Source organism: Miniopterus natalensis, chromosome 20 (genome assembly GCF_054644295.1).
Source record: "Miniopterus natalensis isolate mMinNat1 chromosome 20, mMinNat1.hap1, whole genome shotgun sequence".
In the NCBI taxonomy this organism is placed as follows: domain Eukaryota; kingdom Metazoa; phylum Chordata; class Mammalia; order Chiroptera; family Miniopteridae; genus Miniopterus; species Miniopterus natalensis.
In genome coordinates this window covers 8,151,876-8,175,220 of record NC_142100.1, presented here as the reverse complement: position 1 = coordinate 8,175,220, position 23,345 = coordinate 8,151,876, and the positions used below count along the sequence as shown (strand labels likewise).

The 23,345-nt window shown below is 44.7% G+C and overlaps 1 protein-coding gene across 1 annotated transcript in view; it reads right to left on the bottom strand.

Annotated features, from left to right (window-relative positions):
• The window catches only part of PRDM10 (PR/SET domain 10), a 52,791-nt gene that overhangs the window by 25,011 nt on the left and 4,435 nt on the right, over nucleotides 1–23,345 (bottom strand). Inside the window, exons 4-11 of the mRNA XM_016204472.2 lie at nucleotides 22,066–22,125; nucleotides 14,544–14,763; nucleotides 12,230–12,471; nucleotides 11,266–11,469; nucleotides 7,047–7,119; nucleotides 5,219–5,336; nucleotides 2,585–2,714; nucleotides 1,816–2,058 (exon numbers count right to left, since the gene is read on the bottom strand). Coding sequence (XP_016059958.2) covers nucleotides 1,816–2,058; nucleotides 2,585–2,714; nucleotides 5,219–5,336; nucleotides 7,047–7,119; nucleotides 11,266–11,469; nucleotides 12,230–12,471; nucleotides 14,544–14,763; nucleotides 22,066–22,125 — 1,290 coding nt within the window. The remainder of the gene's footprint in view (nucleotides 1–1,815; nucleotides 2,059–2,584; nucleotides 2,715–5,218; nucleotides 5,337–7,046; nucleotides 7,120–11,265; nucleotides 11,470–12,229; nucleotides 12,472–14,543; nucleotides 14,764–22,065; nucleotides 22,126–23,345) is intronic.

The window sequence follows — 23,345 nt, the reverse complement described above, 5'->3', positions numbered from 1 at the left end:
TCACTGATCTATTTGAAAATAAATCATCATTATTCATTAACTAATTGGCATTTACTGAAGCAACCAAACTGTAGTTTCTCCCAGGATTTAGTAAGTACAGGTTGCAAAGAGGAGCAGGTAAGGCAAACACTTAAGTAACATTCTGTTATGGGAAACACAGGAAACAAACCTACCTGCAGCTCCAGCTGAGCAGGCAGCATTGGAGGAGAGAAAAATAGTTACATTACCAATTGGATGGAAGACTTCCTTTAGTTGGTCATGACCAACCTGGATAGAAGAGATGAAAAAAATGCATAGCCCTACTTTTCAGAAAGTGTGAGAGGAAAAAAAGAAATAGCTCAACTAAGACTGACCTTTTCAAAAGCCACACACACGTGGCTTCTGCTCTGACACGAGGAACCTCGTACCAAAACCAGTAAGCAGCTCCTTCAAGACCCCAAGTACACTCATAGCTAGATTACGCTTGTGTATCCACAGCTTCACTACACTGTGGGCTCTAGTTTTTTCCCTCAAAAAAATTAAATCTAGTAAGCATTTCTCTGGACTCAGTGAAAAATCAGAATGGCCAAAGCGGAAAAGACAGTAATTCGGCAAGAGCGTGAAATGGGGACTGGGAAGTAACATAGGATGATGGATGGGAAGTTATAAGTTCATAGCTTTTCGCCTTTGCAGTTTATATTTATGTGTGTTTACATATCCTTCTGAAATAATACACATGGAGCCACAAGTGCTATGTTTCCACTGCAGGACCCCCACAAAGGTTATTTAGCCTCAGAGGGCTCAGAGCCCTTTGATGCTATCAAACAGCTATAAACGTCTAGATGCGTTTTTACAAGGCATGGACTAGGCTATTTTTCTAGGTCTCTTCTAGCATAAAGGCAAATAAGACCAACAGAAACATGAGCTGCACATATGCAAGTAAGACAGCCAACAGAAACATAAGCTAAAGCCATGGTCCATCTAGACATTGGAAAGTTATATAAAAAGAACTCTGTCATACACATGTAAAGTGCGAATACGTCTTTGCACGCCCTGCTCCCACAGACAGGAGCTTAAGTCATTGTTTTCTAAATGAAAATTGTCAGCACAGGCACTTACTCCACAAAACCATACTGCTCTCCACATGCATCCCCTGCAGCTCCTGCCTCGGACTCAACTACTATCCGGGAAATAAGAACAAGACACATCCGCCTGGAAGCCATGGAGGCCCTGCAGCCATGTGGCCTGAAGCCAAGGTGCAGGTCACACAGGTGAGACCTTGACCTGCTCCCAGACCGAGAGCTTCACTCCGAGCTGTCCCCGGGTGTGTGGGTCGTACCTGCCGTATCAACTTGGACACAGGTTCCTTGGCATTGGTGAGGAATGATACTTGCCAGTCCCCCCTTGGAAACTGCAGATAACCAAATGAAGTTACCCAAGAATAACTTGAGAACTATGATTAGACACAGATCAGCCTGGCTTAAATATAAGCAGTTATTATAATTAAATATACTTATTTCTCCATTTCCAATCTGTGAGCTTGAGGATCCAGAGAACTAGCCTACTTTAACTGCACCAGTCCAGGAGCTACCAAAAGCCCAGCCTCTGTGTGCTTACTAAATGGATAGACTCTAGGACCAGCCATCCAGCCTGCCACAGGACACAGGGACACTGAGACAGTTAACTCTTCCAAAACAAGGGGATTGAGCGTGTGATAAGCTAGACGCAAGATTCTGAAGTGGATGGTGAGGAGGCTGGAAAACATAGCACCTCCGCAGCTGGCTGACCGGAGAAAGGCCAGCACCTAGAGAGGGAGGAGCTCGGCTTCCCACTTACTCGGATGCGTTTGGCCCTGCGCATGTCGTCCGCGGTCAGGGTGCTCTGCGTGGGCAGCACGCTCTCCTCGTGCTGGGGCTGCAGGTGCAAGCTGTGGGCTTCTGGCTCGTGCTCCAGGGAAGACGGGGCTTCCTGGGGCAGCTGAGGGATCGGGAGAGCCGTCGGTTCTGGCTGATCCAGCCCATTCAGAGCAGCTGGCTCAGCCTCATCAAACTGTTCCTTGGGGGAAAACTGTAGCAAGTCCTGAAATTGCAATAACCAGGAATTACTCCCTTACCTGGACAGAGATTAGCTCTAGAAGGGTGTCAGCTAAGGTTCAGAATCCCTGCTTATTTTCTAAATGGCTAGAGTCATAATGCTCAGAAAAAAATATTCTCCTTCTGGGAAAGTTAATTAACTGACTATCCATAGGATGTAAAAACTGTGAGATATTCCAGACACTTCATGAGGAAAAGACTGTGACAGGACTCTCCTGAAACATTATACTTTTAATTTTTAAACTAATTAAAAAGACCCCCCTCCCCCCCCCCACAATAATGTCTCCAGACAATTTCAAATCTTTAGGGCAGGAAACTCGGGTTTTTGCTCTAAGTAATATTTGAAAATACTTTTTTCTCTGCCTTTCTCTAGTCACACTTCAACCCACAGGCAGCAAGGGCTGGCCTGGCAGCTGGCAGCCTCGTGGGCACCTGGGTTAATCCGGTAGTGGTGCTGGTATGTCCTCCAAGTGAGCAGCTGAGGAGCAGCTCTTTCCCCTTGGCCCCGGTACCTGTGTCCCATCATCACACTTTTCTCCATTTTCACTGGTGATTTCCAAGCGGATAAATTTTGGAGGACGCCCTGGCCGTCGACCTGGGCCAAACCGCCTCTTGCCTCGTCCCCTGCCTCTGCATCTTGTTCTGGAGACAAGAGATTGGGTTATAAATAGTCATGTTACATAACACTCCACAACAAATACTTCCCCAAGTCCTGATTTCCTCTCACTTTATTACTTTTCCTGATTCTTTTTCTAATGGAAACAGTTGTTTTTGCTAATAGGCACTTTCTAAATCTCTCATCTTTGCCATCTATATAGTTCAAAGAGATGTCTCAAATTATTCAGAATACAGAAGGAGCTATAAAAATTCAAAGCACCGACACCATTTTGCTCCTGAGAAGTCTGAAAGCAGGAGCACATCTCTGAAGTGATGTGGGAGACGCAGACACGACGTGTGGGGTGTGTCCCTAGAGACGAGATGCCCCCTTCTCCCCTTGCCTCCTCAGAGCCCTGCCAGGAACTGTGGCTGTCCAAGAGTCAAAGGAACTCTCTTGTTTCACCCTAAGCTTCTGGAAGGTCAGAACAAATTTCTAATTCAACCATTCCACAACATGCCCAGTAAACACCAAATAAATCCTATCCCCTTAATAGGTTCTAACATACAAAAACACCTTAATAAAAGGGATTCAGAAAGTCCCTATAACTCCTTTTAGAAGATGTGTGTGTGAGATGTGTATAAAATTAATCAGGTCATGCTATATTCTTCCACTCATCTATTTAACAATTGAATAAAAATTATATATTTTTCCAGGAAATTTTAAAAGATTCTTTATTATGGAAAATTCTGAACCTAGGCAAGTGTAGAGATTACCATAAGGAGCCCAAAGTACCCATTACCTAATTTCAGCACTGTCAACTCATGGCCAATTTTATTCCATCTATATCCCCTCTACTTCCTCACACACATACCCATTAGATTATTTTAAAATAAATCCCAGACATCATTTCATCTATAAATATTTCAGTATGCATCTCTACAACATAAGGAGTCTGATAGACATAGATAGATGATAGATAGATGTATATAGATATATATCCACAATACCACTTTCACACCTAAAAAAAACTGATAGTTGCTCAGTATTATTAATCTAGTCAAAGTTCAAATTTCGCTACTTGCCTCAAGTTCCTTTTAACAGTTGGCTAAGAAGCGTTTTTACCTGCCATTGTGTCGCACACAGTGCTGGGCACTAAAGACAGTGAGTTATGTGCTACGGTGTTTACTGCTGGAGTCTGGCAAAGGCTCACTAACCCAGAGTCACTATCGTATAAAAAGCGCTCTAACCGGGCCATGAGCAGAGTTCCAGGGATGCCCAGAAGGGAATGGCTTGGCTCTCACTGTGTCTTCCACCCATCTCAGACATTTACTCCACCCTCAGAAAGTGCACCCCCCCATCGCCTCGCCCCCATCACCTCGCCCCTACGCATCGCCCGCCCTGACACTCTCCTAGCTTCTAGCTCAGTCCATCTAATGCCTGGACTCAACAATCCTTCCACCTCACTACCAAGTCCAATCCTAATCCTGTCACCTATTTGCATATGTCCTCTTCATGTTTTCTCTCCCCTAATCCACACAGAAACTCCACAGTCATTCACTGTCATCGTCCCCTTGTGTATGCTCCTGATTCCCATCCCCACTGCTGCCCCACTTCTCCTGCTACGCCGCGTGCGCTTAGCAAAACCACCGCACTGTGCAGCCCAGGCCGGCCCGCTCACACGGTGCTCGCGCGGTGAATGGAGCTGGCAGGGCCATGCTAGTGGTCTCGCTGTAACTCAGGACCAGGAACCGCAAGGGAGCTCTTAAGGCTGCAGGCAGTCGTGTGCACTGCCCCAGAACACTTACTTTCCCACATGCCCCACATGCCTGTTACACCATCTCCGCTCTTTTCAAATCCCGTAAAAGCTGGTAACCCTACATCTGTCCCTCTGGCGCTATCCTGTTCCAAACCACTCCCACTCTCCACCTGAACTGCTGGAATACCCTCTAACGGGGCTCCCTGGGTTCACTCTTGCTCCAGTACAAGTTAAATGGTTTTATTTTTATCACAGGTGATGCTTTAAAATATAATTGACATCACAATACTCCCTGATCAGAACCCTCTAAAGATCACACCTAGAATAAAATCCAAATTTCTTACATTACCCATAAGGCCTACTTGATCTGGCTCCCACCTACCCCATCCGGTATGATTCTCCTTCATCGATCTTTTTTATGTAGTGGAATTAAACATATAATGAAAGACTTCTACTAAAATCAGTTTGAGAATCAGAGGTGCAGATTATTTCAAAGGTGTATGCTATCTCAAGAATTCATATTTCAGAATCTTTACTTAGGGGAGATTTAACTAAGGTGAAAGGTTCTCCCACTGCTGGGTACTGGTTATGCTGGAATAGAGATAAATGGTAAATGAGGCCGGGGACGGGAGGGACAGAAATGACAGATAAAAATTTCCCTCAGCAGCCCACCTGGTCACCTGTCTACACACACAGACACACACAGACACATACTCATTCGTTTATAGACAAGACTGAAATGAGTCTGGACCTTGAGAAGCTAAGTTTCTGAAACCTTCCCCATCAGTATACCTGCTAAACACATCCAGTTTCTCATCGTGAGAATTAAGATGCTGTTGCAACTGCTCCGAGCTTATAAATCGGCGGTTACATTCATAGCAGGGCCAATTCTTCTCTTGCTCTCGAAGAACTGCAGTCACAGGAAAGAAGTTATAAAGGCTGATAATCAGTAGATACCAATAAAACTCAAACGCCCAGTATCCCCACCCTTCCCCTCTCCCCACAGCCCAGGGTTCATAAACACAGTGTCTGCTATTTGCATTACATTTAAAACCAAAGGCTAAAGTTTGACAGAGAGCAGTTTTCAGCACCTTATTTTCTGATACATTCACGTAAGACATCAAAGGAACAAACACCCTCATACCACTCTCTCCCCTCCCCCCATACACACACGCACACTCACCACACCAGAAAGACAGAAAGTGCTACAATGGAAATCTGTATTCAGATAATCTGCTAATTCAGATGCAAGCTTCATAATCTGAGGGCATATTTTACCACAGATAACTTGAAAATCAGTGTCCAATATAGCCACTTTGGCAAAATGTTCAGAGCGGATGATATGCAGACCCTGTGACCCAGCAACTCCACTCCTAGAGGCACACCCAACAGAAATGCACACATGCGTTCGCTAAAAGACGTGTGTGTGTGTAAGAACCTTCACAGTGGCACGCTTCGTAATATCCACACATTGGACACAACCCTGCTGTGTAATAATGAATTTAGCAGGCCTTTGTCCCTGGTTCCTGGGAAATAACCTCTAAATCTCTGGAATTTCCCAGGAATATGTGTTTTTGTTGTTCATAGTAGTCTCTGACCATCCCTGAGTTTGCGCTCAGGAGATGACTGATGGGGGCTGGCTGTGTCAGAAAGCCCAACCGGCTGATTACAGATCCCTCTGAGCAAGGGGACACCAGCCAGGGAGGGGAGCAGAGCTACAGAGGAAGTTCAATCACAGGGACAATCGATCACGCCCATGGAATGACACCCCAATAAAAACCCTGGGCGTCGAAGCTCAGGTGAGCTCCCCCAGTTGGCAAGCATACATCGATGTGCCAGGGAGGTAGCATGGCCCGGGGACCTATTTGGTCTTCTATCGTATGAATATACAATTCATTTGTCTATTTTACTGTACATGGAAATTTGGGTTGTATGATGCAATTCTGGCACTAGCTACTTGGAGTTAGGTCACATAGCCATGAGAATGAACAAATTACAATACACGACAATATGGATGAACCTCAGAAACATAATTTGGGCAAAAGGCGTTCGCCAGAGTGTGTATATCACACAGTTCCCTCATACGAAGCTCAGTCACAGCACATCCTGTCTGTGAATGGAAGTTGGAGCCATCGCACTTGGGCGTGAGGAGGAACTGAAAGGAGGCACAGAGGTCTCCCGGGGCACAGGTCCTGCTCTGTATCTTGGTTTGGGTGCAGGTTACACAGGTATGTTCACTTCATGAGAATTCATCAAGCTGCATACTTATAATTTGTGCATTTTTATGTACAGGGATTATACTACCTACCGTAACATTTATATTAAAAACAGAGTCGATGCCTGCCTTGCTGTGTCCTCAGAGGAGATTAAATCTAGATAGGGATCACCCTCTGATCTGGACTCTAATTTAGTATTTGTAGGTTTTCATTATGTTAAATACTATGTTCCCACACCCATGAAAGAGATGTAAATATGACCCTAGAATCAGACGGAGGTGTGTAGCTCTAAAAACCCTACTGGCATATCGTCTTAAATATACTGAGACAGAAAATAAGGGATGGCATAAAGATACAATATATGTAACTTAGAATTCACATATGAAATATGAAAAGTCAACCACCTTTCCTTTCTTCCTCAGAAATGTCATGGATTTTCTGGTTCACAAACTCGGCGTAGGACGCGGCGTACCACACCTGCAAGGACAGGGCATCGTCAGGACCGAGGGGCATCGCCGCGGGCCTCGCATGCTTAGCCTCTCAAACGCTTCTGCTTATCTAAAACAACCCAGGCTTTCCACGGCCCGTGGAGAACGAGCTAACAACAAAAATGACCCCACGGTGCGCCAGCCCCTTCAACCCGGCTGCAGGTGGCCGGCCGGTCAGGAAGTTCATTTGCCAAGACACACAGCGCGTTTTCTTTTTTCCTTTTTAAAAAAAACTGTTTTTGTTATTAGAACAACTTCACAAGAGATAATATTAATGACTCTTCATCTAAATAAAACACAGCCTCTCCTGGTCTTTTTATCTGTATTTAAACACAGGCTTTCACACAGCTGTAATCATAGTGGTCTCCACCCATCGGTCCCCAAATGTCTCCTCCTAGGCTCGCCAGTGCCCTTCAAAAGCCACCGCGCCCTGCTCGGGCTCCCCCCATCCCACGGCTGCATCTGCTCCTTGTCTGGCTCTCCTTGCTCTCCCTAACTTCTAAATATTGGTGTTTCTCAAAGCTTAGTCCAAGTCCAGGGCCTTCTTAACTTTCCCTAAGGTGATCACTAGACAGCAATTCTATGCTAGCGACTCCCAAATTTATATCTCCACCCCAGACCCTCCCGAGGCCGCCACGCACATCCTATTGCCTACCTGATAGCGGATGTTTCACCAACAGCTCCAACTTAACACGTCCAGGGCTGAATTCAAGATGCTCCCCTGCTGGCCCCTGCTTTCCTTCCCCCATTTCAGTAAGTCCCCTACCTTCCACCTAACTGCTCAGCCTTGACACCTAAAAGGTGTCTTGGATGTGTTTTCTCTGTAATCCTTTAGCGGGAACTGTCGGTTGCTCGAATGCTCACCTGTTTCTGCCACCTAGATCCACACCAAGAGGAGGCCTCGCCCGGGCTTCCAACGAGCCACCTCTTCTCTACTCTGCTCCCCCCGATCCATTCTCCACACAGGAGCTACAGTGGCCTTCTTAAAACACCATCAGATTCCGTCATTCCCGTGCTTAAAAGCCAGCATCAGCTTCATTTTGTGACAGACCCGAAGTGCCTGACAGTCTCCTAAGGGCTCACGATCTGGCCCTACCTTGCTAAGCGGTCTGGCCTCTCATCACTAACTTTTCTTCAGCCACAAGGCCTGTGGTCAGTTCCTCGAACACGCCAGCTCTTTCCTACCCCTAGCTTGTTGCCCTGTTGTGTCAGGAATGCTGGATTCTTCCCCTCACCATCCCCTAAGCCTTTCACACTGCGGGCCCCTTCTCATTAGGCAGTTCTCAGCCTAGTCATCTCTTCAGCAAGGCCCTCCCTCTCCGTCAATCCAAACTGGTCCCTTTCCTGTTGTTGGTTCCCTTTGCACCATTTGTTCCCCTCACGGTGTCCCCGCTAACTGACATCATTTGCTTGTCCACACCTTCTGTCCCCCTCCTCTAGAACACAGGCTTCCCGAACACAGGGGCCAGTTCATCTTTCCTGGCGTCTGAAACCTAGTAGGAGGTCCATATATTAATCCCTACATGAATCAATCATGTAATTATTATAGAACATGAAATATTTCTTTTGAAAGACCCCATTTTTAACTGCAGGATAATACTCTACAAAGTCTGTATTCTAAAATTTACTTAACCATCACCCTACGGTTGGGTTTTTAGAAGGTTGTCATTTTGCTGTTATAAATGCTGCCCTATTCCATCAGTTCCAAGGTGTATATCCCTTTGCGGTCGTTTGTCTGCTCTCAGCCACCAAAGCTTTTTTACCGTTTCGGTTGTATGTCTGCTCTCAGCTACCACAGCAAGGAACCGTACGAATCTTAACTCTATTCATTCATGTATCAGTTCCTAATTTCTCTGAAAGCTCTTAATTCCGACCAGTACGACACCCATGTCCAAATTTAATACGACCGCAAAGGGATAGTTCTCGTGTTGTAACATCTCCGCATCAGAACGGGTCTCTCCCTCCACGGCATTCTACAGCCACGGCCACGACGTGGCAGCTGCCACGGCCTGCTCACTGCTCCCACACAGCCTGGCCGAGCTCTTCACTGAGCTGCGCCCTGCCCCGGTGCTCCTGAGGCGGCAACGTTTGGCAAGCAACACAAATGAGGGCAAAAAGAAAACAAGACCTGCCGTCTCCCTCAGAAGAAATAAAAGAAATTTCAAAGCAATGCAAGGCTGGTGTGATCATCCCGCAGTACCTCCCATTAAGGTATCAAACACCGAACTGTCAGGAACTTTCTACTGACTTGATCAAAACCACCTGACTTCCAAGGACACGCATTTTCAAATGAGGAATATGACACGTACGGGTTCAGTCCATGGGAAAGCACAATGTCAAAACCTGCAGAAAGGGTAATAACCTGGGAAAATACCCCAGGAGCAAAAAGGGAGCACTTATATTATAAATACTGCCCTGTTATCAACACCCGATGACACAGAAGATGGCAGGTGCCGAAAAGCACAAGCATCCGTCACAAAGTAAAGCAGTGATTCAGGAAAAAGAGTCAGACTGCATACAAAGCAGTTATTTCCTTAACCAAATACTTTTGCCTTTTTATGTGTGCGTAAGTGTGATGTGATTTTTAAATTATATTTAACTAAGTCTAAAATAGCTCCTACATTTGTATAAAATAATTATTTTGTTGCTAAATAGCACTGTATTATAGTTTAACTGGCAGCATTTTTTCCCTTAATGGTGCATAAAATAACGATGTATGTTAAAGCCATTGGTATCTGAGTCAGTAAGACATAGCATTACAAAATTCTAACATATCCAGCTCTGTCTTTGTCTGTGATTATTTCCTCAGACAACTAATTTTCAGGAATTAGGTGTACTCAGCCAAGAATATTTTTGCCATACACTGCCAGAAATATTCTACAAAATATTGCAATTCTGTAACGAATGTTCCTGTTTTAAAACTTTCACATTCATTGTACTGGACACATTTATTTTTGCTAATTTAAATTAAGAAAAATAGTAACTCATAGTTCATTTTAAGGGTTTTTAAATTATCAACACTGAAAACATTTAAAAATAGGTCTTAACTATTTAATTCCTCTTCCAAATAAAGTCTATTCCTGGCATTTGCTCATTTGTCCATCTGGATGTAGTGAGGTCAGAGGCATACAACTCTCTCTGTTTTTACACTTAAACCTTTTAATGTGTATTACAAATATTTCCCCCATTCTGCAGCTTCCTTTTTATCTGTTGTTTTGGTTATTATACTGAACTATTGTATTCGTATTTAATTGTTTCTGTCTTTACCTCTATAGTTGCCTTAAAAGAGAAAATAATCTTCCCTCCACATTTTAGTTTTATCTTGTCAAGAATTCATTGGGAAAGATGATGTGAGATATAAATCTCCTTTTATATATTTTCTTTGGGGTTTATGGATTATCTAGTTGATGGTTTCAAAGACACGGGGTTTGTATAGCTTTTGAACACTTTAGGTCTTTGCTCTCTCCCTAGAGAGGCATCTAGTCTCACTTTGACCACTGTGAGGCACTGTGCAACTCAGTGTTCTCAGACTGATACGATCATTTCTCACCTATTTTTCAATTATATCAGGAAGCCATGTTTCTAACATATATATATATTTTAAAGGTATTTTTACTTGGAATCACTGCAGAGTTTTCATTATGTCATCAAGAGTTAATATTTACACAAATTCCAACAGTTATCCCCGAAAAATATATTCCTGAAATCAGAAGTCCATGCATAGAATCGTTTGGGCAAAATGAATTATGCAGATAAACAAATCTTGCCCATACATCTGAATTCCACTTAATAAGATCTCCTGTTTCCCAGGCAATTCTTCTTTAGAGTCCATAAATCATGGTAAGTGACCCTTTAATCACTCCATCACAAATACCAGTCTGCTCCCCAAAACAACCCCTTCCTATTCCTTGGCCTAATGCCTTCACATAGGCCTTTGATATCCCCAAAAGTTGTACATTTTTCATTCTGTTCTACTTATAGGATTATTATAGGTTTATAGTACATAGTGTGTATTCAGTAAGTAAGTGAATTACAAGGAAAGAACCATTTTTGTAAAATTCAGGGGGGAAAAAGGCAGGAAAAGCATTAAATAACCACAGTTCCTAGCAGAGGCCCCACTGGCCCAGCTCCATACCTTCAGTTCCTGCTTGGGTTCCACATTCTTTATTGTTGTATAATACACGTGGTGGCCATACTGGTAAGCCACCAGGTTCTGCTCCAGGTGGTTCTGGGCCGGGCGTACGAACATCATCCAGTTACAAAGCGTCTCATCAGACAACTCGAACCATAGGTCTTCATGCAAGTCCCTGTCTTTTCTGTCCCCTTTATCAAGGGAAACCTGCAATCAAAGAGAAAGTTAAAAGCCACACCAAACAATAAAAATAAAATCTTCAATGCGCTATGCATTCATGTCATAATATATAAAGGATTGCTCCTTAAATCAACCGTATGTTCTGATTCTCCCCTTTGTATAGATACTGAAAAAAACACACCTGTTAGAGCCTCTATTATAGGCTGAATTATGTACACCGCCCCCCTCAACACACACACACACAAAACAAAAAAACAAACAACACTTCATATGTTGAAGACCTAACTCCCAAGAGCTCAGAATGTGACTATCTTTGTAGGCAGGGCTTTAAAAGAGGTGGTTAAGTTTAAATGAGGCCATTAGAGTGGGTCTAATTCAATCTGACTAGTGGCCTTATAAGAAGAGAAGGGAACACGCAGAGAGTCACCAGGGCAGCCTCACAGAGAGGGACGACCGTGTGCAGCCGCAGCGAGAGGGTGGCCATCTACAAGCCAAGGGGAGGTGCCTCAGAGGAAACCAACCCCACCGAAACCTAGATCTTGGCTTCTAGCCTCCAGAACTACGAGAACATAAATTCCCATCATTTAAGCCACCCAGTCTGTGGTGTTTTGTTACGGCAGCTCCAGCCAACTAATACAGCCCCTAAGAACTACACCTTTCAGAGCTATTCGTGTAACGCCTTAGCAAACAACTACTATGAAACTGAGTTAGGAGACTCGGTAGGAAAATATGTGCCTCTTTAAAAATAATAAAAACAAGAGTGATCTACGAATAAAGCAGAAGTTACCTTTAGATGAATGTAACAGTCTTTCAGTTCGGACTCCCTGACGAGTGGTCCCTCCACGGGGCCAAACTGGGTGCGCTTAGGGATGCGCCTTTTGGAGAACACGCCTCCAAGGAACCGATCAATGTAGAGGACCAGGGGCAGGCTGGCTCTGGCTCTGGTGAGCACGGGGCGGTTGGGGATGGGGTGCAGGGGGCCATGCTTTGGGCACACTGAAGAGTGTGCGTTGTTACACTCCTCACACCCTGCAAGAGAAAGAAAACCTGCAAGTCGGATCTTCAACATGATTGATCTCAAGTAAAAGGTTCAAAGCTGAGCCCTGGCTGGGTAGCTCAGTTGGTTAGAGCATTGTCCTGATACACCAAAGTTGCAGGTTCAATCCCCAGTCAGGGCACATACAGGAATCAACGAACAGGTGCATAAATAAGTGGAACAATGGATCGATGTTTCTCTCTTCTCTCTCTCTCTCCCTCCCCCTCTCTCTTTAAAAAATCAATTTTAAAAAAGTTCTAAGTTGAAAAATCCCCAAGTTTTAAGGCCAAAATTCAATTAACTCCTGCAATTATAATACCCATTCAATTGTAATATATTAGCTTTCATAGACCAATAAAATCCTGTACTTTTCCTCTAAAATCAGGCAGAATCAGCTATGCCTGCCAAAAATAATATGCAGGCTGTGGTTGTGACTGATTTCTCTACTGGATATTAATTCAAACAGTGGCCACTAAATTTACAAGTCAATTATAATATGTCTGAAGAGAAAAAAAGAAGAGCTTATAAGGCTAAATGTTACAAAATCTGATGAGATGAAAGAGATGAATTTTATAGTACATAAATTATACCTCAATAAAACTGTTAAAAAAAATACCTGACAATACTGTTTAATCAATTTTTTCAAAAGAAACTGTAGAAACCTCATTGTCCAGGAATGAAAACAGAGAGAGTGCTGTGCAGTTTGAGAGGTAATGGTGAAATTAGTGCATTTAACAGCCCAGCCTTCGCTCACTTGGATGACACACTCAGCCCGCCCTGACGGGGCATGTTTTCAGCTCATCCTCCGAGCGATCAGTCTGCACTAAGCATCCACACTCACTCCCTCTTCCCCTTTACAACTAATGGGTGGCACCCTTCTGTCCGCTAACCGTCAGAATTAGATGTAAAGAGCCGCAAAAGAGGGAAAAGGGGCTGGACCACACAGAGATCACACTCATGACCCTTAGCAAATTTAATTAACCGACCATATTTTACCCAGCCCTGGCTGAGTGATGATCTGGCTTAGGAAATAGGCATTTCCAGTTCCAACGATCCTCCAACAGTGGCGAGCTGCTTTGTACTAACGTCTACAAGAGAAAGTGACTTTCTGTGTATTTGACTAAAGAGTGGCCTTGAAAACACATGCATTTCAGGGAAAACACACAAGAGTTTTCTATTGGACATGAAGGTAAACACTGTCCCCAGGCCAATGGGCTTTTCCACTGTCCCACGGAAGGTCTGGGGAGAAATCTGTGAGACCACAGAGCTCTGAACAGCCTGGATTACTCAAATCATGAGATAAGAACCTGCCATAAAAGCATGAAAATCAATGGGAAGAAGCACAGCGCGGTGGGTGGAAGCGGAACACCCTCCTCCCGGGCAGGCAACACCGGGGGGCAGCGTGAGTTACGCTGAGCCGTGGGCACGCGGAGACAGCCACCCGAGTTTGAATCCTGACTCTTGTAAGGATGAGCATGACCTTGGGAAAGCTACCTAACTCATAAGACTGCGAGAACATGAGACAAGCTGAAAGTATAAAGTGCTAGTGCCTGGACTACAACAGGCTTTTTTAAAAATTTATTTTAGAGGGAGGAAGGGGGACAGAGAGTGAGAGAGAGAGAGAAACATTGATCAGCTGCCTTCCATACGAGCCCCAACCGGGGGCCAAACCCCCAGCCCGGGCACCTGCCCTGACCAGGATTCGAACCCAGTGCGCACAGGATGACGCTCAACTGAGCCGCACGGGCCAGGGCACACAGGCAGTTTTTAAAAGCTATTAAGAAGAGAGGTGAAGCGGTAAAGAAAACGCATTAAAGCTGAAGCTGCTGAATATTCCAGAGCTGGAGAATCTTACCACAGCGGGATGGTAGCCCCGGCTCTGGTGTCCGAGAGACTCCGGCCCGCTGCCCGGCCCCAGCCCGCGCCACCCTGCGCGGCCGCCCAGCGTCCCCGGGTCCTCCGGAGCGGCGTGTGCGCCCCACGCTGCCGGGAGGACGGCGGGCGAGGCCCCCAGCGGGGAGCGCGCTGCACAGGGAGCCTCACCGCGAGCACCCCGGGTACTCACATAAGTCGTGCGGGTCGAAGGGCCGGGGTGGGTCGGGCTCCCAGTCACCCAGGTCGGTGTCCTCGCCCTCCTCCTCCTCCTCCGAGTCTTCCTCCGAGTCCTCCTCGGAGTCCTCCTTGGCCTCCAGCCCCCCCATAGGGGTCTGCAGAGTGGCCAGCGGGTCCGCGTCATCTGCACCCCCAACCGAAGGCAGCACCTGGTTGTGCACCGGCAGTGAGGCCTGGACAGAGGAGCACCATCAAGTCAGAACACGGCCGGGCATAGTTCCCTGCACACAGGGACGCAGGTGACATTCGAGGGGGTGGCGGCAGGTGTTCCTCACAGGGCCCCATCCGAGGCCCCGGAGAAAGGATCCCGTCTAACAGCCTTAAAGAGGAGCCTGCCTTCATTTCTGCGGCTTCTGCTCCACACCTGCGTGAGCGGGTGGGAAACCCCGGGTGCTCCCTCCTTCGACACCGGCAGGGGGTTCAAACCCCGAGCACCTGACCACACGCTCTGAACCCCCACACTGATCCCACACCCCTCCACCTCGACAAAACCCCAAGCCCGTCTCCTTTCCTTACTCACTCAAGCCCTTTTAACCCTGCTTGAGAGGCCGGCCTGTCTGCCCTGACACTTCGGACGTGGGAGGAACACACCTCCACACCCTCGCGGTGTGTGTGTGATATCAGCAGTCCCGACATCTGAGCTCGGTGTCGGGTCGGGGTCCCTCCGGCCCTTTCAGGGCGGCCCCAGCAGTGTCGGTGATGTCTAGCCTACCTTCAACCACTCACTTTTCAGACTAAACCCGGGGCGCAACGTGCAGCTGGTAAAATTCAACGGTTAGCAGCTCTCCCCTTACTCCTCAGAGAGGCTGAGGTTCTAAGAAACGACGAGAGAGGTGTCGTTTGTTCATCGCGCTGAAGTCGGTCCTTCTCACACAAGAGGAGGTCTGGGTCATGGACTGGGTCAGTGCTACCTGACCAAACCTGCCGGCAGGAAGTAAGTGGTCCCTTACGGGGTTTCCTCGCCTCCTAAATGAGTGCTGTGGGTTACAGACCACCCCTGCCCCGCTCCCTTTTACCCAATCTACGGCTCCTGCCCAATTAGCACCCTAAGTCACACTCAAGCCATGTCCCCTTCCTGTTTGATAAACACAGCAAGTTTTTAAAAATGCCTACTCCCCTTTTCTCTGTCTGCCCACCTGTTGTCCCCTCGCCCAGGCTGCCCTCCCTGCGCCCATCTTCTGCTCCAGGCATCGCCTTCCAGTCTCTCCGTGAACCGCCCCCGAGGCGCTAGCCTCCCTGGCCTCCCCGCTCTATCTGCGGCCCTGAGCACAGCAGCCCACTCGACGGCACGCAGCCCCGGCTTCCACACCCACCGCCTGCAAGGCTGCGGGTCACGCCGGCATCGCTCACGACGGTTTCTGTGGAGCAGGGATGCCCCATGTACCTCCCACGCGCTGGCTGGGACCGACAACTTCCCTCCAGGGTTACATGGGATAAATCTAACCCTTCTGCACGTGAAGACAGTTCTTCAGACACTCCTAACTCATTCAGTCACTGTCCACGCGGCCAGACTTCCAGATCCCTCCACGCCCTGCGGTCTCCATTTATTCCTCGGTGGGTTCCACATCTTTAAAACGTAGCATTAGCATTTATGACGGTCTTGTTCTACGGCTGACCCGTTTCACATCTGCAGATACCCCAAACCCCCGAGTCCTCTGTTCCCCCTCACAGAGTGCTATTAACCCATTTCTCTCCTCCTCGGGACTTAAGCAGCGGATTTTCACTTAAATGGAAGGACTCTGCATTTATCTCCAGTAAATTTCATTTTACTCTTCCAGTTTCCCCAGCCTGCCAAGATCTTGTAGAATGCTGACTCTGACATCTCACACACCAGCAATCCCTCACAGCTTCTGTACCCATTGCCGAACACCGCCTACTTTTCAGTGCTATGCATTTTCATGTCAGTCCATCTTGCCTCTCCAACTGCCCCTCAGGGAAGCAGAGCACGGGCTTTGGAGTTAGACAAATTTGGATTAAAATCCTGGCTGCACTACTTAGCAAGGTAATAAACCACTCTGAACCTCGGTTTCCCTGTCTGTAAAATGGGCATAGTAATAAACTGATACCTGACAGGTTGTCGTGAGGACTAAATGAAGCAATAATGTATATGAGGCTAGTAGGAAAGTATCTGGCATTTAATAAGTGCTTAATGTTAATAATAATGGATTATTATTATCATAACTCTGTAAGGACAGAGGTAACATCATATACTTCCTCTACTCCTTAAAAGACTGCTGAACATTAGGTGCTCAATGAAGATTACTCTGTGCAAATATAATTGGCCCTTTGGGAAATGACACCAGTCCCTGTAGTCACCTAAAGGAACTGTGCTGCTGGGCACAGAAACATCCTTTGTTTGATGGGCGTCAAAGCCCGAGAGCTTCCTAAACTCCATGATGAAGTACTGGGTGTGTTTACAGAGCCAGACACGACGGCAGTTTAAGGTCATTGCCCAGCATCTGAAATACTCAGGCTCCAGAAAGCAGATAAAATCAGTTACCTCAAACAGTGCATGCCTGTTTGAACACGCACTCATTTAACCAGGAGCCGAGACTTTTACGCAACTTTCCGTCTCTGCAGCTCAGGGCCTTCTGGAAGCTTTATGTGGGAGAACAAAAGTCTGGAAGCTGCTTCTGCTTCAGCTTCAATGAAAGCAAATGAGACACCTGCCGAGGTGAGGCCGTCACAAGGAAAAGCGCAGGGACTTCTGGCAACAGGGCTGTATTTGCCACCCCCCTCTGTCACCTCCCCTGGTCCTGCAGCAAAGCCGCTCCGTTCCCACTTGTTATGTCAGAGCAGTTTCAATACTGTCCTTTATTCCGAGCACTTAGAGTTTACACCAGTGTTAGTGATGAATGTTATCACACCCTGAACAAACCGAAGCATATATCCACCTCTGCTCCTCATAAATTCTTTATCTCTGCAGAGCCAACCTCAAAGAATGAATTCAGCAATTCAGAGTTATTCCAGCGAAGCGGTGATGTATTTTTTCCCCAACAGATGCTGCTAGAAAGACTGTGGTTGGGCAAGGTTACTGCTGGCTTCTCGCCACTGCTGAGAAAGCTGGCATCAGGATAGTACTAACAACCTTCTCCTCCCCTGTGCTGAACTCTCCTAAAAGACTGTGGCAAAGAAAAGGCTCGAACACTCCAGCATTATCTGGAATGACTGGCGGTGAAGCAGGGGTTGAACGCACACCAGAATTGTGCAAACTGCTGTTGAAAATGAATGAACAGAGTCAATGGCAATCATTGCTTGGTAACCACTGTCTACTTCCAGTAGGCGTGCATTATAAATTTGTTAATTCATAATTCAGATCCAACTGACACTTTCTGAGAGCCAGGCATATTTTTAAATTCCTTTGAGGCCAGGTAACATCACGACATAGTTCCTAAGTGCAGACATACAATTCAAATTCTGGCTCTGCCCTGCTTTTTCTACCATATCACAACGGCCCCTACGGAGCTAAGTCTGTTCAAGGAGGGCACCAGAGGAGGTAAGCATCACACACACCTTAACTCCCAGAGCCACCAGGTAACCACACCTGCTCCGGGACAACAGCCAAGCAGCAAGGTGCTGAGCAACGTGTGCCAAGTACACTTACAGAAAGAGAGGAGACAAAAATATTTTAACCCTGCGCGTTTTCGCAAGCACAATAAAACATGGTAGGAGGAAAAGGAATTTGTTAAACTATGGTGCACTTTCTCCTTCCCACTTAATGTCTCTCTCAGTAATTACCTCTGAAACTATATAATGCATTTGCATTTCAGGAGACAATTTATCTGAGAAGTGAAATATGAAGCCACACTGGACAGCAGCACACACAACAGAATGCTTCTGCGTCCCTACTGAGACCAATTACCATGCAGCATATTTCCTTCTCAGTGTGTGGGGAGTCGCACATGTTCATTTTCAGAAACAAAGAAGAGACTGTGCTGCGTCTGGAGACTACTGGAGCCTTGCTTAAGGAGGAGGGAAGACATACATGAAAAAGGCTTCGAGTGGATTTTGCCACCACTGAAAATAGGAACCTTTTTGCTAAAGGGGAGGAAAGGCATTTATCATCTGCGTTAAAGGCTCACTCCAACTTTCTATTCAGAATTTACCCAGGTCACAGAACAAGCAGAACAATCAATGAGGTGTTATAGCCAGAAATAAAAACCGTGCTGGTTGAAAGGAAACTGTAAAAAAGAAAGATATGAAGCCAGGAGTTATACTTCCTTGTAATGTCAATGTTCATAAAGCTATCTGGGTACAACTTTCCTTTTGTGCAGGACATGAAACAGATTGTTTCTGGAGATTGAAGAAGATGAAGGGCCCTTTGAGGTGCAAATGGCAACCACATTTCTAACTATGCCTTAATAGGAAAACAAGAGAATACCATTTTGCATATCAGATTGGCAAAATATTAAAAGAATGCAAGTATGTGTGGTAACAGGCATTGCCATATACTATTGGTAGGAATGTAAATTTTTTCAGCTTCTGAAAAGCAATTTAGACGGTCTTATCAAAATAGCTTTCCCATTTATAATGACAAATTTTCAAACATATATCAAATAAAATAGTATAATACACCTCACACACCCATCACTCAGCTTCAACAATTACCAATTTGTGGCTAACCTTATTTTAACTATTTTCCCACACACCTTCCCCTCACTAGATTATTTTGAAGCAAACTTCAGGCATTACATATTTTCAGCTGTAAACAGTTCAGTAGATATCTCTACAAGAAAACGACTTTTTAATTTTATATATTATCATACCTAAAAAATTAACCATTCCTTAACATCATCAAATATCCACTGTTTCCCAACGGTCTCATAATTTGTTTTACAGTTGTTTTGTTCAAAGTCTCCTTTAATCTATAAATTCCTGCTCCGCTTCTGTCCCTTTGCAGTTTATACGTGGAAGAAGCCAGGCCATTTGTCCTGCAGTTTTCCACAGTCTGGATTTCACTGATTGCATCCTTCTGTGTCTTTTGATTCCTTCCACTTTGTCTACCCTCGGCTTCAGGTTCAGTTTGGGGGAGAAACACTTCATATGTGGTGAAATGCAGTGGAAGGTACACAACAGCAGGAGGCCTGTAGCGAATGGTTCTCTCTTCTGGGTGACACTAACAGTGATCAGAGGGTCAAGCTGATCCACCCACTATAAAGTGCCTCATCAGCTTTTTCCTGATGGTTTCAGACTGTGGTTAATGATCACTGCCTAGATCATATTTCATTAGAGGGTGAAAAACGGTGATATTCCAAGCGAGCCATCCCCTCTTTATTCATTAGTTGGAATGCTTCAATAGAGAAATTTCCCTCATCAAGTAACTGTTTACCTGAGTACGTTCAGGGAGGAAGGCCGAGTTCTTCCCAGTCATTTACCAGTTTCCTGAGTAATGAACACAGCGGTGGCCTCTAGTATCCTCAGAAAGTGACCAATGAGTGATTTCTTTTAATATCAGTACTAGCTTATGAAATGTTTTAATATATTTAATGTATTTCAATTATAGATATTTTCCTGTTTTTACAGGTCAGACTGTCCCATTTTGGCCCCTTCAAGTTAGATCATGAGTTCTTTCCACAGAGCACAGGCTTTTACCAGCTTCCTTGCACCGCGATAAGATAAGACTTTTCGGACACACCTTGTACATTTCCTGCTGCCAGGACCTGCCATTGCTCTGGGGAGCTCAGATTCTTTTTACTAAACAACTGTATTTAGAGACAACATTGGCTCGTCGCTACTGGGTGGATGAATGTATCTAACCCTTTCCAGTGACCAGAACTAGAAAGCATGTTTGTGCGTGTGTGTCTTTTTTTTTTCAATCCTCACCTAAGGATATTTTTTCCATTGCTTTTCAGAGAGAGTGGGGTGGAGAGAGAGACAAAGAGAGAAAAAAAGAGACAGAAACATCAATGTGAGAGAGAGACATCAATTGGTTGCCTCCTGCACGCACCCCAACCAGGGTCGAGCCTGAAACTGAGATGCGTGCCCCTGGCCTGAATCGAACCCAGGACCCTTCTGTCCGCAGGCCAACGCTCTAACCACTGAGCCAAACCGGTTAGGGCTGTGTGGTTTTTTAAGAGAAAATACATCAAATATCTAGGAATAAATCCACTGAAAGATGTGTAAGACCTGTACCTAGAAGACAATTTTTTTAACTTTTATTTTAAACTCAGGGATATGTTGCATTCACAGACTGGAAGACACAATTTTATAACAATGTCAATTATTCACACACTGATGTACAGATACAATGAAAATCCAGCAGGACCTTTGTAGGAAACTTCCAGGTTTATTCTGAAATGTATATGGAAATGCAAAGGGCGAATAAGGATGTTTCTGGGTAGAATTTGTTTGGGTTCTTTTAATGTATTTTTCCATTTTTTGCATTGCTTTAACTCTTACTTTTGCCTGCCAAGTTGTAAAAACTCATCAAATCTATCCACTGCTTCCTTGACAGAATTAATAAATATTCACAGAAATGGACGTGGTTTGTTTTGTCAAGGATATACCTAATTATTACAAAGTTAGTAAAATAACTCTGCTATAGACTGACTGTTTGTGTCTCCCCAAAAGTTATATGTTGAAACATAATCCCCAGTGTGATGGTACTGTGGGGAGCCTCTGAGAGGTAATGAGCTCATGAGGCTACAGCCCTCATGAATGGGGTTTGTGCCCTCATAAAAGACACCCCAGAGAGCTCCCTCACCCCGTCAGCCTATTGGGACATATTGAGGACATATTGATCTAGGGTTTCCCAGCCTCCAGAACTGTGAGAAATAAATCTCTGTCGTGTATAGCCACCCCGTTTATGCCATTCTGATACAACAATCTAAATGGATTAAGGAGTGTTTTCATTCAGGTATATGAACCTGACAAAATTGTGCAGTGCTACCAATCAGGGATAAATTCAACCATAACTTATAGGACAAAGACTCCTAAGAATTCTCTCTTATATATTTCATAAATAATATTAATACAGCTACTATTCAGATTTCAAATTTTAAAATGGAAGTATCTAAGTCACCTATAAAAAGTTCAAAAGCAGAAAGTGCTTACCAATTGCGAATGTACTTAATAATCACTCGTGACACTCAGTGGCACAGCTGAGTTAGTCATACCAGCTAACATGAAAATAAAACTACTTGGATTCATCCTTCCTTTAGAGTAAGACGAACAATATCTAGCTCCCGCACCTTCTTTATTACTTTCACAACCTGGGGGAAAATAAGGAAGTCCCTCAAAGTCAAAAAGATAGATTAAAATATGGATAAAAGGAGAGCAATGCTTTAAAGGGTAACCAAGAAGAACCTCAGTTTTTCAGGAGCTGGAATGATGAAGGCACCACCATATTTAATTTCCTGTATAAGAAGCAGACATGGAGAGAGTACACAGAGCAGAGGGTTGGGGAACATTCCAGGGAACGGGAGAATTCACAGTATTAACCCCAAGCAACAAAGAGGCAAAAAGGAACTCGTTACCTGCTGAGCCGGAGCATCCTGTTGGACATAAGCTACCTGGCCTGGGTCTGTAAACAGAGTCTAGACAAAAACAAAAAAAAACAAAACAAAACACCTTATCAATTGATCTTTAGATAGCTCGCCTACACAGGAAAAATTATCCTGCTGCTAAGCACCAAGTCATGAGAGAGTTAACCCCCATGCAGCTAGTAATAATCCTTCATTAATAAAGAAGATAAAGATAGTAATCCTACATTCAGCTAAAGCCTTTCATTCCGATGGCACCAAAGAGACTATAAGCCAACCATCTCAATTGGCTAACATTCTTCACGATTTTCCTCTAAAGCAAAGCCTCTCTTGAGGCTGAATGTCACGGCTAACTGAAAAGGCATGCCATGAAAACATAAAAGGCACTCCATGAACGAGGGTGCATTCACTTAACACTGCTAACCACAAGGGGCAGAACTGTGATTAAAAGAAAATGGTAAAGATACATAAAAATACAGAAGGGTACTATATATACACAGGCATTATAACTCTTTCAAATATAAAATGCACACATTATCAGAAGTGCAGAAGAAAAATAAATTGAATTTAATGTTCCAAAGATTCCTTTTTGGGAAAAGTCGATAAAATCATAGTTTAAAAGAAAGTTCTTATAAACACATAATTTGTGTCATGATGCAGCAAAGCTGACCACAGAAGAAAAATCTTCAAAATTATTTTAGCCAGGGCACCACAGAAAACCTCCAAAACTTTTAAAAGACTTTAATTTGCCCAAGCCTTTAGCAAACCTATGGCAATAAGAACTATGGCTAAGTTTTGATTGTAGAGGAATGTAAAGAAAATTCCAGCCAGTGTCAAATTTTTAGATTTGACATTTAAAAATTATCAGAATTCAGACTTTTGGGCACAGGACGTCCTTTACATAAACTATGTGATCTTATTTTAATATAGTTAGGGACTAGCCTAAGCAGAGGCATTCCAAAACTATCATCTCAATATTTGGCAATTTCATGTTTATACCAATTTGCAAGGCATCAATTAAGTAGGCCCCATTTCTCCTTGGAAATGAGTTGAGCCTTTAGATTGAATATTGCATATAAGGGCAAATTTTTATTACCAGGATCCTACTACAAAAGTATGGAACTTACTTTTGAAAATACATTTAAAAGTGCTTTGTACAGTGTAAAAAAGTGCTAACAAGAGAAACTAATAGTTATATACTGGGGAATATTTGTGTCATGCATTTGGAAACTAATACCCCAAGTCACTGTCTAAAATAAAATAAAAGTAGCTAT